At 40.7% G+C, this 12,132-nt stretch overlaps 1 protein-coding gene across 1 annotated transcript; it reads left to right on the plus strand.

Moving 5' to 3' along the window:
* Positions 1 to 348: 348 nt before the first annotated feature.
* Positions 349 to 4,954, plus strand: LOC121789124 (protein GFS12-like). Its single transcript, XM_042187642.1, has 7 exons — positions 349 to 792; positions 1,043 to 1,561; positions 3,772 to 4,058; positions 4,133 to 4,376; positions 4,450 to 4,508; positions 4,589 to 4,724; positions 4,801 to 4,954. The coding sequence occupies exons 2-7, from the start codon at positions 1,223 to 1,225 to the stop codon at positions 4,948 to 4,950; spliced, it is 1,215 nt and encodes a 404-aa protein (XP_042043576.1). The 5' UTR covers positions 349 to 792; positions 1,043 to 1,222; the 3' UTR covers positions 4,951 to 4,954.
* The last annotated feature ends 7,178 nt before the right edge of the window (positions 4,955 to 12,132 follow it).

Below are 12,132 nucleotides of genomic sequence, written 5' to 3' on the forward strand. Positions count from 1 at the left end.
ATTATTATCACTGAATCTGTACTCCCCCCTCCCATTAAAATAGAGACATTTGGAATGGCACGGATTTTAATGCATAATTGGTAAAGTATGAGAGAGATAGAAAGGAAAAGTTATTGGAGTATGTGTGAAGAATGGGATCCACCTCATAAGAGAGAGAGAAGTTACCAAAAATAGAAGTGGATAGGACGGACCAAAATGGAAAGAGTGTCTATTTTTATGGGATGGAGGGAGTATTTGAGTTATTCAGCAAATTTTTCATAATCATAACATGATATCAGTCCAGCAGATCCAGTTTATGACCTGTGGCATTGCTCTCTGTATTAGTGGTAGGTATTGAAAGTTTAGCATTTTCAAACAATGTGCCTACTGATTACTTTGTTTGGCAGAATGCTACCAAGTGTCTTATCAGAGTTTTCCAGCAGATTGGCCCAGATTCAACTGCATTGTATGTTCTGCCAAAACTAAAGGAGTTATTCGACGAGTTTGCTTTTTCTCAGAAGAACACATATTCTGTTAATTTGACTGGGAACATGTCAGGGTCTAAAGTGAAAGTGGGTGAGGAAGATTGCATTGAAAACCGAATGGACTTGGTGTGAGTCTCTGTCTCCTTCTAATAAATTGTTGATTAAAGATGCCGATGCGTAAGCTTAGATACAAGTATAAGAAAGTGACTCTCGGCAGGTTACTTTTATATCCTCAATTTGCTTCTCTCTTGGAATAGAGAGACTCTGCCAGTGTTGTGCTACATGGTTGCTCATTGAGCAGTTCCTTTTACGACATCATAATTGGAGGGTATGATATTTTTTTCTTACTACTTTTGTTCGTATACTATAATATAATCTAAATTTTTTAGCCATTGCCCGAAAATACTGTGTGCCCAAGCTGAAGAGGGAATTTTAACTTATAGTAATCTATTTGTTCAAAGTAGAGCAACTAACCACTAAACCAGTATGGTAATTCTTCAACAAACAGTGCCAGATTTTGAATAACTAATGCTACTAAATCAACTTCTGTTATTTGCACTTAGACCTTTGTATTTCAGTGGGAATGTGCAGGGGATTCCTATCGAAGTGTTCCAGATATCCCAAGTGGTAGAAGACTCTCTTAGAAGGGCTCAGCATCTGAAAATACATCTGCTAAACTCTTACTCAATGGGGTTGGATGGTCAAGACCACAATCACATGGTAAAAAGAGTACCAAAACCATCACACCGAGTAAAAGTATGTATGAGTTGTACCAGAATCCGGCTGAGAGGATTGGAACAACTTCAAGTTTAGGAGTGCAGGAACCTTGGTATTGGTTTCCTAGTCCTGCATCTAATTGGAATGGGCTTGATTTTGCAACTCGTGCTGGAGGTCTGAAGGTTGAACTTCCATGGAAAATCAGAGCATCTATCGTACAATCTGTTCGTGCACATCATGGAGCTCTGAGATCTTTTGTTGTTTGTCAGAATGAGTATACTGTTTTCACAGCAGGAGTTGGGCCAGGATTCAAGGGAAATATTCAGAAGTGGGATTTGTCAAGGGTGGACTGCATGTCAAGCTATAATGGTCATGATGAGGTTTGTTGTGTCAGTGATACCGATATGCATCTTAATAGTTTATTAGTTTTTCAGCCGTCATTAGTTTGTTAAAGATAAGTTTATCTCTTAGAGCTTTATTTGGATTAGGAGTCTAGTATATATCTTTATAGTTTTATTGAAGTTGAACTCTTTTATAGAGTCTCTACAATAGGGCTTTGCTCAGAATTAAAGTTTGGTTCGACTATTTTTGCTGTGGCTTTTTCGGAGGATGGTCTCTTAGTCACAGGAGGAGTATTTAACCTTTACTATATTGATCTTATTTTTTTCGTTCCATGTCTTCTTCCTTGTTATCGTGTCACTTGTACAACATGCTTCGTATGATGAGATATTAGTGAATGCTTATGGTAAGCCCACCTATCACTCTGTGTCAAATGGTGTGGTGAACATACCTTGTGGGAGGGAGTATGTAGTATGTACCTTGCATGAGGTAGAACATTGACGGATAAGAGAAGGCGATTGAGGATCTGTACGCAGACGTGCGGGGAGACTTCCAGATGGTGCTCACTATATGCAAGCGCATGCAGTGGTACCTTGCCACATGGTCTAACCATCCGCCCCACCATTGCTTGCGAAAGTAGCCCCTGCCCATGTCTTTTCCCATAGAGATTTCAACTTACAATGCAAAAAGTGAACAAGCCACTCTGTTGCAGTCATGCCCTCCGCCACCGCCACCACTACCACCTCAGCGCAGGAAATTCCATTACTTGTGGTTCCATCTCCTGACATTGCGCTAGCACCCCTGCAGTCCAACCCTCCTCAACCACCACCACCACAATTTGGGACAACACCTTAGATCTTGTCGCCACAGCCTGCCGCAATCGTGGTTAGTTTTGGTGCAATTGTGCCTCACTGTGCCACAACCACTACCCCAACCATAGACATTGTCGCTACCTCCATTCTATCCATTGTCTTCCATCCAACTGCCCATGCCCAAGGGGCTTTGGCTCATTGTGCAGTTTTTGTTCCTTGCTCTTTTGAAGTTTCAATGGATATAAACATTGATTCATGCTACCAAGCATGAGCCTCTTCGGTCAGTTTTCACTGCAGCCTTGAGGCAAGGCTGTTTCGACAGCAGGAGTAATGATACTGATATGAATCTTACTAATTTATGAGTTATTTAGATGCCATTAATTTTTATGATAAGTTTATCACTTAGACATTTTTTTTGTTTTCGCGTCTTTGTTTGACCAGGAGCCTAGTATTTATCTTTTATAGTTTTATTCAAGTTGCAATCTTTTATAGTCTTATAAGGCTTTGTTCCCTAGTTTTGTATTATTCAGAAATAAGGTTTGGTTCAGCTATTTTTTTTGGCCTTTTCGAGGAGTATATATCTTTTATTATACTATTTGTTTATATTTTGTTCAACCTCTTCTTCGTTGTTATCATATCAATTTTGCGATGTGCTATTAGAAATGGGCCACTCACCCCTTAAAAGGCCTTATAAGGGAGAGGGTTATCCATACTTATATATAGGAGCTAGGATCGTTACCAAGTCGATAAGGGACAAGATATTAGGAATTTTAACAGTTACTTTTTTGTGTTATAACTTGATATCTAGACAACAACTAAGAGGTCAATCATTATGCAACATGAATGCAGCATTAACTTCTTCAATCTGTGTATTCACAAGTTTCCCTTTCTACTTTCTTTTCCTTATTCAAGCCTTTAAAATAAATAACCTGAAATCTGTAGTGTAAATTATTTTGAAGTAAACACAACCAATCCCTAAACCCTGAACTATTGAAAATTCGCATCCTTTCCACAGTAACCGGTTTATAAAAGACAATTGAACTACATGCTCCCAGATTCCATCTAGTTCCAATTTTCTCTGCATGGATGAGATATGGTGTGTACATTTTCTGTTTATCCTGCTTCCTTTTTCCAGATGGTTCTGTTGTCAAATTATGTGTAAAATTGCCATATGTCTATTTTGGATTGCATTGTCGTTTACCTGTAGAGTTAATATTAACTATTCTTGGTAGGATATGTTCTTTGTTGTGAATTTTGCTTAAGATTCTACACATTATTTAATGCATAATGGTTGGAATGATGGTTGACATTTGCATGGACTGTTACAGAGTTGCTTCATCTAATAAACTCCTTTAGCTTTGGTGACCCATGTGAATCCTAAAAGACACTTGCTAGCTGGAAATTCTTATGCCTCTGTTACTGCCTGATTCCTTTGACAGGTTGTAAATGACATTTTTGATTTGGCATCCTCTGGACGTGTAGCTTCTTGTGATGGAATAGTACATATATGGAATGGACAGACTGGAAGACTGATTTCCATGTTCTCTGAACGGTCTTTGGCATCCTCGACACAATTGGCAGAAAGATATGAAGATAACATGCTTCATTTTAATCCATTACCAAGTGGAATGCTAAGTAGTGCTTTTCACGGGAATTCTTACACTACTATGGACTTTCTGGGGTTCAGTGATAGACTTATTGTGGGTACTGGAAATGGATCTCTAAGGTACTTGAATCATTTGACCACAAATTCACGTTGTATCCACCACATTCTTATCTAATTGACTATTTTGGGCACAGATTCATTGATGTCAATCAAGGTCAGAAACTTCATCTATGGAGGAGTGAATCTGTTGATTCTGGTTTCCCTCCCCTTATATCATCCATTTACTTGTCTAGCTCTAATAGAATGTCTCCCGAGGAAAGTATGGCATTTCCGTCGTGGATTGCGGCTGCGTCCAGCACTGGGCAATGTAGGTTGTTTGACTTGAGAAGTGGAAAGATTATTTCTTCATGGCAGGCTCATGATGGATATGTGACAGAGGTATGGACTGGTATGAGTATCCAAATGCTTAAAAGATAATAGTGTTTTGACATGAGATTTTGAATTGTTGCAGTTGGCTGCAACTGCAGATTATCAGCTTGTTTCTAGTTCTCGAATATGGGATTTGAGAAGGTAATCCTTGAGCTTAAGTAATTGTGTTGCTTACAGTAAGATGTTGTTTGCTTAGGGGTATAGCTAATGTATGCTGATAGGAATTGGAGCGCGGAACAGAGAGTATTCAGAGGATACAGCGACGGGGTTTCTGGTTTCTCTGTGTGGGGGCAAAACATAATCTCAATATGTAGAAATAAAATCGGCCTTTCTTCTTTACAAAGCCCGGCCGATGAAGTAAATCTCTCTCTCCCCCTCTCTCTCTGTGTGTCTCTGGTGATGGATTTGATTTGATTAGTATGTAATACAACAGGATGGGCAGTATCGTGCGAGCCTTCAGCATGTGTACATGGCAGATGAGGAACCAAAGAATGCATCGGTTCTGTCCGCAATTACTATTCTTCCCTTTTCGCTCCTTTTTCTTCTAGGAACAGAAGACGGCTATTTGAAAATTTGTTGTTAGTACCATTTTCATATACGAAACACCCTGGCCTCGTATTTATTAGGAATTTCTGAGCCCACAGCCTACTTTTATCGTGTACAAAATTGTAAAACAACAACTAAGAAAACTACATTTATTGTTATTCACTACTTGAGTTAAACACAATTATTTTGAATGTTTTTGGGAATTTTGTTACGACTTTACCACGTGATTTCCCTATCTTAGCTCGTAACACACAAATCCACCAATACTTCAGCGAATTCACATGCAATAAGCAACACAATAATGATCGAATAAGAGAAATGTATTGATCGAAGTTCAATCGGAACGATTACAACAATAATGCGTAAGAAAGTAAGATAAACGCTCTAGATCCACGATCTAAGCACAACAACACTCATCATTCAACAACACATGAAATGGCTGTGACTTCTCTCTTTTATACTTTGCTCGTCATGCATCTCACGCGTCTTTTCCACGTCTTCTCCACGTCACCTCTACTTATCACGTGTTCACACCCTTTCCACGTCACTCCCACCACGTCACACCGCCACCTCAGCATTTTACTTAAGATGTCGCATGCACCAATTATTGATCTAGCATGGCTTATTAACTCTTCACTACTTAAGTTGTTGCCTGCATGTATGGTAGCATATAGTATAGTCATGCATGCAACAAATTTCACTTAATTATATTGCGCTTTTATGTTTATGATTCTTACCTTCGACCAAAAATGAAGGAGAAACAAGAGAATTATTGCGCTTTTCTGTTTATGATTCTTACCTTCGACCATCGTCGTTGGGGTTTTGCAAAAACTGAATTAGTTTATATTTCCTCCGTTTCAAGAAATATGACCTCTTTATTGAGCAGTACAGGTTTATGCAGCTTTATTTTGTTTATCAAATATAACTATTGCACGGAAGTACATGTGTGGGACAATCCAACTTAACTCATTTTTATGGGCTGAGGAAATAATACTCTATAATGAAAGTAAGAACATGAGTTGTGTATTTTCTCATGGGCTTTGGCCACAACAGGCGACACGCATGACAGCGAACACGACGACATGGCCCTTTCAATCTCACTCTCTCTAATTAATTAATGTGTCACACGGGGGCTATAAACTTATTTATAAGACGACATGGCCCTTTCAATCTCTCTCTATATCATTAATTAATGTCTCAAACGATGGGGCTATAAGCTTAGAAATGTAATCAAATACAAACTTTAAATATTGTAAAAACCCTAAATGGTGATCTGGACCGTTAGAAAATGTCAATAGATGAAAAAATAGTAGCAACAGAAAATGTCAACATAGTCTCAGCGGTTGATGCTGTATTGATATTGTGTTGACATTTTATATTACTACTATTTTGTCATCAGTTGATATTTTTTAACGATCCAGAGACTGAGTAACCAACCCGTAACCCTTAACCCTTTCAACCGAACAATTCGCTGAATTCATGAGACGGAGTATGTCTCAGAAAAACCCAAACCAGCAGCCTTCATCTGTTGAATCACTAGGCGAGGTGCGCCTGGCAGAAAAACTCAACGGGGATAACTATCCCTTATGGGCGAAACTGATGAGAAGAGGGATCCGTGGGAAAGGTCTGGCATCTGACATAACTGGAGTTACAGATCCTCCCCCACCAACAGAACCAAACTACAACCGATGGCAACAGCGTGATGATTGCTGCTTCAACTGGATCATAAACAACATCGACGCCAGCCTCGTCAATGAGGTCTCCCAATACGAAACGACCTACGACTTGTGAGATGGTATGGCCACAACGTATGGAAGCGGCGACAACCAATTCTAGTTTCAGACCTGCACAGACAAGCATACAACATCAAACAAGAAGACTTATCACTGGAGAGTCTATGCGAAAAACTTAAAGATCTCTGGATTTCAATCGACACCAGGGATCCAAACCCGATGGACACTCTGTCCAGCAAAAATACAACCGGAACACATAGAGGCACAGATTGTACCAGTTCGTATGGGCATTAGATGACCACAAATACGACAAAATCAAGAGAGAGATCCTAAATATGGATCCAATTCCGACAGCAAGGAAGGCATACGGACTAGTCAGACGAGAGTCTGTCAATGAGAAGTTACTCAACCCAGAAACCAAGGAATCTGGAACCGGAGTAGGCCTCGCCGTATTCGACAGAAATCGAGCACCCACATCACAACACTACCAACCACCGAGAAATCCTGGCTACCGAAAGGAAGAAGACAAGAGCAAATTAGTATGCAGCCACAGTGGAGGGAAGAAACACACCAGGGATATGTGTTTCCACATCCACGGGTTCCCAGAGTGGTGGGAAGAGATGAAGAAGGCGAGGCAGGCCCGGAATGCAGGCTGAAACGGCGAAGGCGGAAGAGCCTCAGCAGCCATTGCTCTCGACCGCGCCACCTAAATCGAAAATCCAGCGAGCGGCAACGGCGGCAACAGTAGCGGCGGTGAGATCAGAACCAAGGAGAAGCACACAATTGCATCCGTCTCCGTAGCGAGGACATGGTCAGAAGGTAAAATATCGCCAATCGGAGACCTCGCCGGCGGTGGTAGCGGCGAAGGAGGGGCGGAAGGAGAAGCTAGGGTTTTCAAAAAAATCCCTAAATACTCCCATCTTTCCGAAACCACAAACCCACCCCCCAAAAACCCAAAATTCCAGAATCGACCCCGAGATGAAATAGCCTCCTAGATTCCACCCCTATATTATCCTAAATACCAAATTGACCCCCACCAGATACAAAACTCCCAAACCACACCCCAAAACTTCCATAAAATTCCAGATTAAACCCGAACTTGCAAAGACCTTGCAAATTACACCTCAGCCTTCCGTAATTGTAGAATATCAGCCCTCCATACCCTGTCGGAACTCCTTTGACACCTTAGCATGTTCCTCTACATCCATTTCAGGCCCGAAAGACCCTCACTGGATTTTTGACTGTGGGGCGATAGATACAATTTTGTTCGAAGCCTCAGATTTTGTATCTATCACCACTTCCAAAAAATCCTATGTCCAAACCACCAGTGGGGACCTAGAACAAGTTATGGGGACATGCACAATAAACATTTGGCCCACTCTATGCCTCTCTAATTGTCTTTTATGTCCCATCATTATCACATAAGCGTTTATCCATTAGTCATGTGACTAGAGAGCTGAACAGTAAATTAGTAATGCAACCTCAATTTTGCATGTTGCAGGATATCAAGACGGGGACGATAGTTGGGTGTGGCGCTAAGCGATGCGGACTGTACTATGTGGACGAGATAGCCCAACAGAGTGCTGCGATGATGCTGACTCCCGGACCGACAGACAGACAGGCTTGGCATCGTCGGTTAGGGCACCCATCTTTAGGATATTTTTGCCTACTTTTTCCTGAATTAGCTACTTCTTTGAGCTCTTTTCAATGTGATACTTGTGTGTTGGCCAAAAACCATAGACATTCTTTCAAGTTGAACAATACGAGAATACCAATTTAAGAGTACTACCGGGGCATATCTCGTCTTGCGAAAAGAGGACTCCTCGACTCGGCTAAACTATTGTTTGCAGTTTACTGTTTCGTTTTCTACTTTGTAATTTCGTTTCAGTTTGGTCTTTTGTATTCCTTCTTTTGGGTTGTATTACGCCTGGTTTATCCCTTGTAATCTAGAAACCAACAAAAGCTGCTGGAATTATAATTCAAAATAAAAGGCTTAGTAAATGAAGATCATAGATTAACATTAAACCATGGAATCCATAAATTATTCAAATATTTCACAAACCAGGAGCACATAAGACTTTTAGTTACAAATCCTCCTTTTGCTTTAGTTCATTCTGATGTTTGGGGTCCTGCTCCTATCACTAGGGGACAAGGTTTTCGTTACTTTGTACTTTTTATTGATGATTACTTCCGCATGACCTGGATCTATTTTTTGAAATATAAACATGAAGTGTTTGATAAGTTCGTAGATTTCTATAACCTTATTCAAACTCAGTATAACCACACAATCCAGATCCTTAGATCAGACAATGGGGGGGAATTTTTCAATAATAAAATGCAAGACTTCTTTTGGATAAAAGGACTAGTCCACCAAACCTCGTGTGCATATACTCCGGAACAAAATGGGGTAGCCGAAAGAAAAACACCGTTACATCCTTAATATTACCCGAGCCCTCTTAATTGAATCCAAAACACGAAAATCCTTTTGGCCCGAAGCTATAGCTACCACAGTCTATCTCATAAATCATCTACCTACTGGGATACTTAACTTTAAAACACCCTTAGATACCTTTTCCCAGCACTGCGAAATCCCATCATCTTTATTCCTTGAGCCCAGAGTTTTCAGATGCTCGGTCTTTGTCCATATTCCTAAACACGAACGTTTCAAATTTGATCCTTGCGCCCTAAAATGTGTCTTCCTTGGCTATGGAAAAAATCAAAAAGGTTACCGATGCTATGACCCAAAAACTCGTCGGATGCACACCACCATGAATTGTGGTTTTGTGGAGGGGAAATTCTTATACGGCCAATCTAGTAGTCAGGGGGAGATACAACATTCAGACAATAGTCCAAACAATGACCTCCTAGATTGACTACCAGATATTGAAAACCACCACTTAGGGGGAGAGCCACATCCAGGGGAACACCCAACAAGGGGAGAGTCACAGCCAAGCCCTGTTACAGACGTTTGTCCACCTAAGGAAGTTAGCGGCACCGCCGGATAGTCAAGTCCTGTAATACAGAACGAAGAACAAAGTGACACTGACCAACTGTCAACTCCGCCTTCGATTCTTGAGGTAAATAGTTCAGATTTTGATAATATACCTTCGGACGCACTAATCTTGATAGGGGAAATAATGAGGAGTGTGGAGCTAGTGGAAGAAGTGGAGATACAGGAGATCCATACGAGTTTCCCCCGAGGAGGAAGTGGAAATACGCAGTATCCAATATTGCTCAAAGTCACCTATCCGAAATGGCCCTGGCCTTCGAAGCTGCTATATGAGGAAGAAGACATTCCACAGTCATTTGAGAAGGCCAACAAACATAAACATTGGAGAGAAGCCATGAAGAAGGAGATAGATGCCCTAGTAAAGAATGGCACATGGGAGAATTGTAAGTTGCCAAAAGGAAAGAAGCCAGTTGGATGTCGGTGGATATTCACCATAAAAAGAAGAGCAGATGGTTCAATCAAGAGATACAAAGCGAGACTCGTGGAAAAAGGATACACTCAAGTGTATGGAGTGGATTATGAAGAGACAATCTCCCCATTTGCGAAGATAGATAATGTGCGAGCACTACTATCTGTAGCAGTGTGCAAAGACTGGCCACTACACCAGTTCGATGTGACCAACGCCTTCCTCCATGGAGAGCTAGAAAAGAACAAGGAAGTGTACATGGAGGTTCCACCAGGATTCTCCGAAGAATTTGGAGCAGAGCTCGCAGACAGGGAAAGGTACCAACGGCTTGTCGGAAAACTCATCTATCTCTCACATACTAGACCCGACACCACGTATGCCGTGGAAATTGTGAGTCAGTTCATGCACCAACCTCAAGCTAATCACATGGAGGCCGCATTGAGGATCGTGCGTTATTTGTAAAGTACTGTAGTATTCCTAGCAAAGAGAGAAGAATTGGAGATTGATGGAAGGGGCACCAAACCCCAACAATTGGTATCAGAGCCAATTTTTGACTCTGATTATGTGGAATAATTTTATGTTATTTGAGTTGCTTGAATGCATTAAGAAAATTACATAGGTTCAATTGATATCAAATTCACGTGAGTTTGAATAAACAAATATGTAATTTTATTTCAGTACGCTTTTGAATTAAATTATTTGAATGAGATTCAATTTGTAATGATGATCACGAGGGAAATTCATGGTGGCTGCCTTTATTGGTTGATCATGGAGAATCAACGACTCCACAATGTTTTTGAGTGGGAGACCCGACTGCGTTCGCGAAGGAAATCCGAGGGGCAGCTGCTGCAACGCAGAGACAGCAACCCCAGCGGTGGGACATCGACGCAGCAGCGTCGGAGATGTCCAGCAGTCACGATGGCAGTTCAGCGCGGAGAGGCAACAACGCAGCAGCCGCTGCGAAGGGAGCATCGCAGCAGCGAAGGCGAAGCGTGACAGAAACTGTCGGCAAAGGCGGCTGATCGCGCAGCCGCGCCGGCGGAGAGGCAGCGACGGAGCAGCGAGACAACAGCAGCACCGCGAAGGTGGCTGCGCTGCAGCAGCGGTGATCGGGCGGCGGCAGGTGCGACGACGCAGCGACAGCAGCGTAGGTATCCCGCAGTGCAGCGCCAGCAATCCGACGATGACGCACTCCAGCAGCCGAGGACGGCGGTCTGCCATGAGCGGCGCCGGCAGCTACGGAGAGCAGCGGCTGTGATTCGAGTGGGAGCCTTTCGCGGGTAGTTTCCCGGACTCGAGTTCTACGTCGCTTGGCCTCGTTCAGTCAATTCTCTTTCCAAAATTGATTAGGGTTTCCAAATCCTTGGAATTAATTTTGGAAACAATTCAAGATTAATTTGGAAATAAGATTTGAATATATATTTTCGTGGATTTTATATATTATATGAGATTTAATTGTAAATTAAATCATGGATTAATTAGATTCTTTCCTTATTTTATGGATATATATGGATTTTACTCCTAGATGAATCCAAGTAATATTTGGAAAGTAATAATCTAATTTTTATCATATGGATTTAATGTATTTATTTCTAGACGAATCCTAGTTGGATTTAGATAATGATAATATTATTTTATTCTTATCCTATGAATTTATAGGAATTTATTCATATACGAGTTCTAGATGGATTTGGATAGTGATAATATAATATATTATTCTTATCCTATGAATTTATATGGATTTATTCATATATGAGTTCCAGATGAATTAGAATATTGATAATATAATATTATCTAATTCTATGGATTTATATGGATGTATTCCAAGTTAAATCTTAGATGGGTTATGATTAATATTAATATTAATTTATTTTTTTCATATGGATTTGAGTAGATTTAATTCTATTAAGACAAATCCTAGATGGATTAGAATAACTATTAATCCAAGTTATCCTCATCTTTTGGATTTATATCCTAGATAGATTAGGATATTAATTAATATATAAGAAAATCCTTATTTAATTGGATTTAGATAAATTTATTTATCTAGAAAATCCTAAGTAATGTTTG

Source organism: Salvia splendens, unplaced genomic scaffold (genome assembly GCF_004379255.2).
Source record: "Salvia splendens isolate huo1 unplaced genomic scaffold, SspV2 ctg146, whole genome shotgun sequence".
NCBI classification, from domain to species: domain Eukaryota; kingdom Viridiplantae; phylum Streptophyta; class Magnoliopsida; order Lamiales; family Lamiaceae; genus Salvia; species Salvia splendens.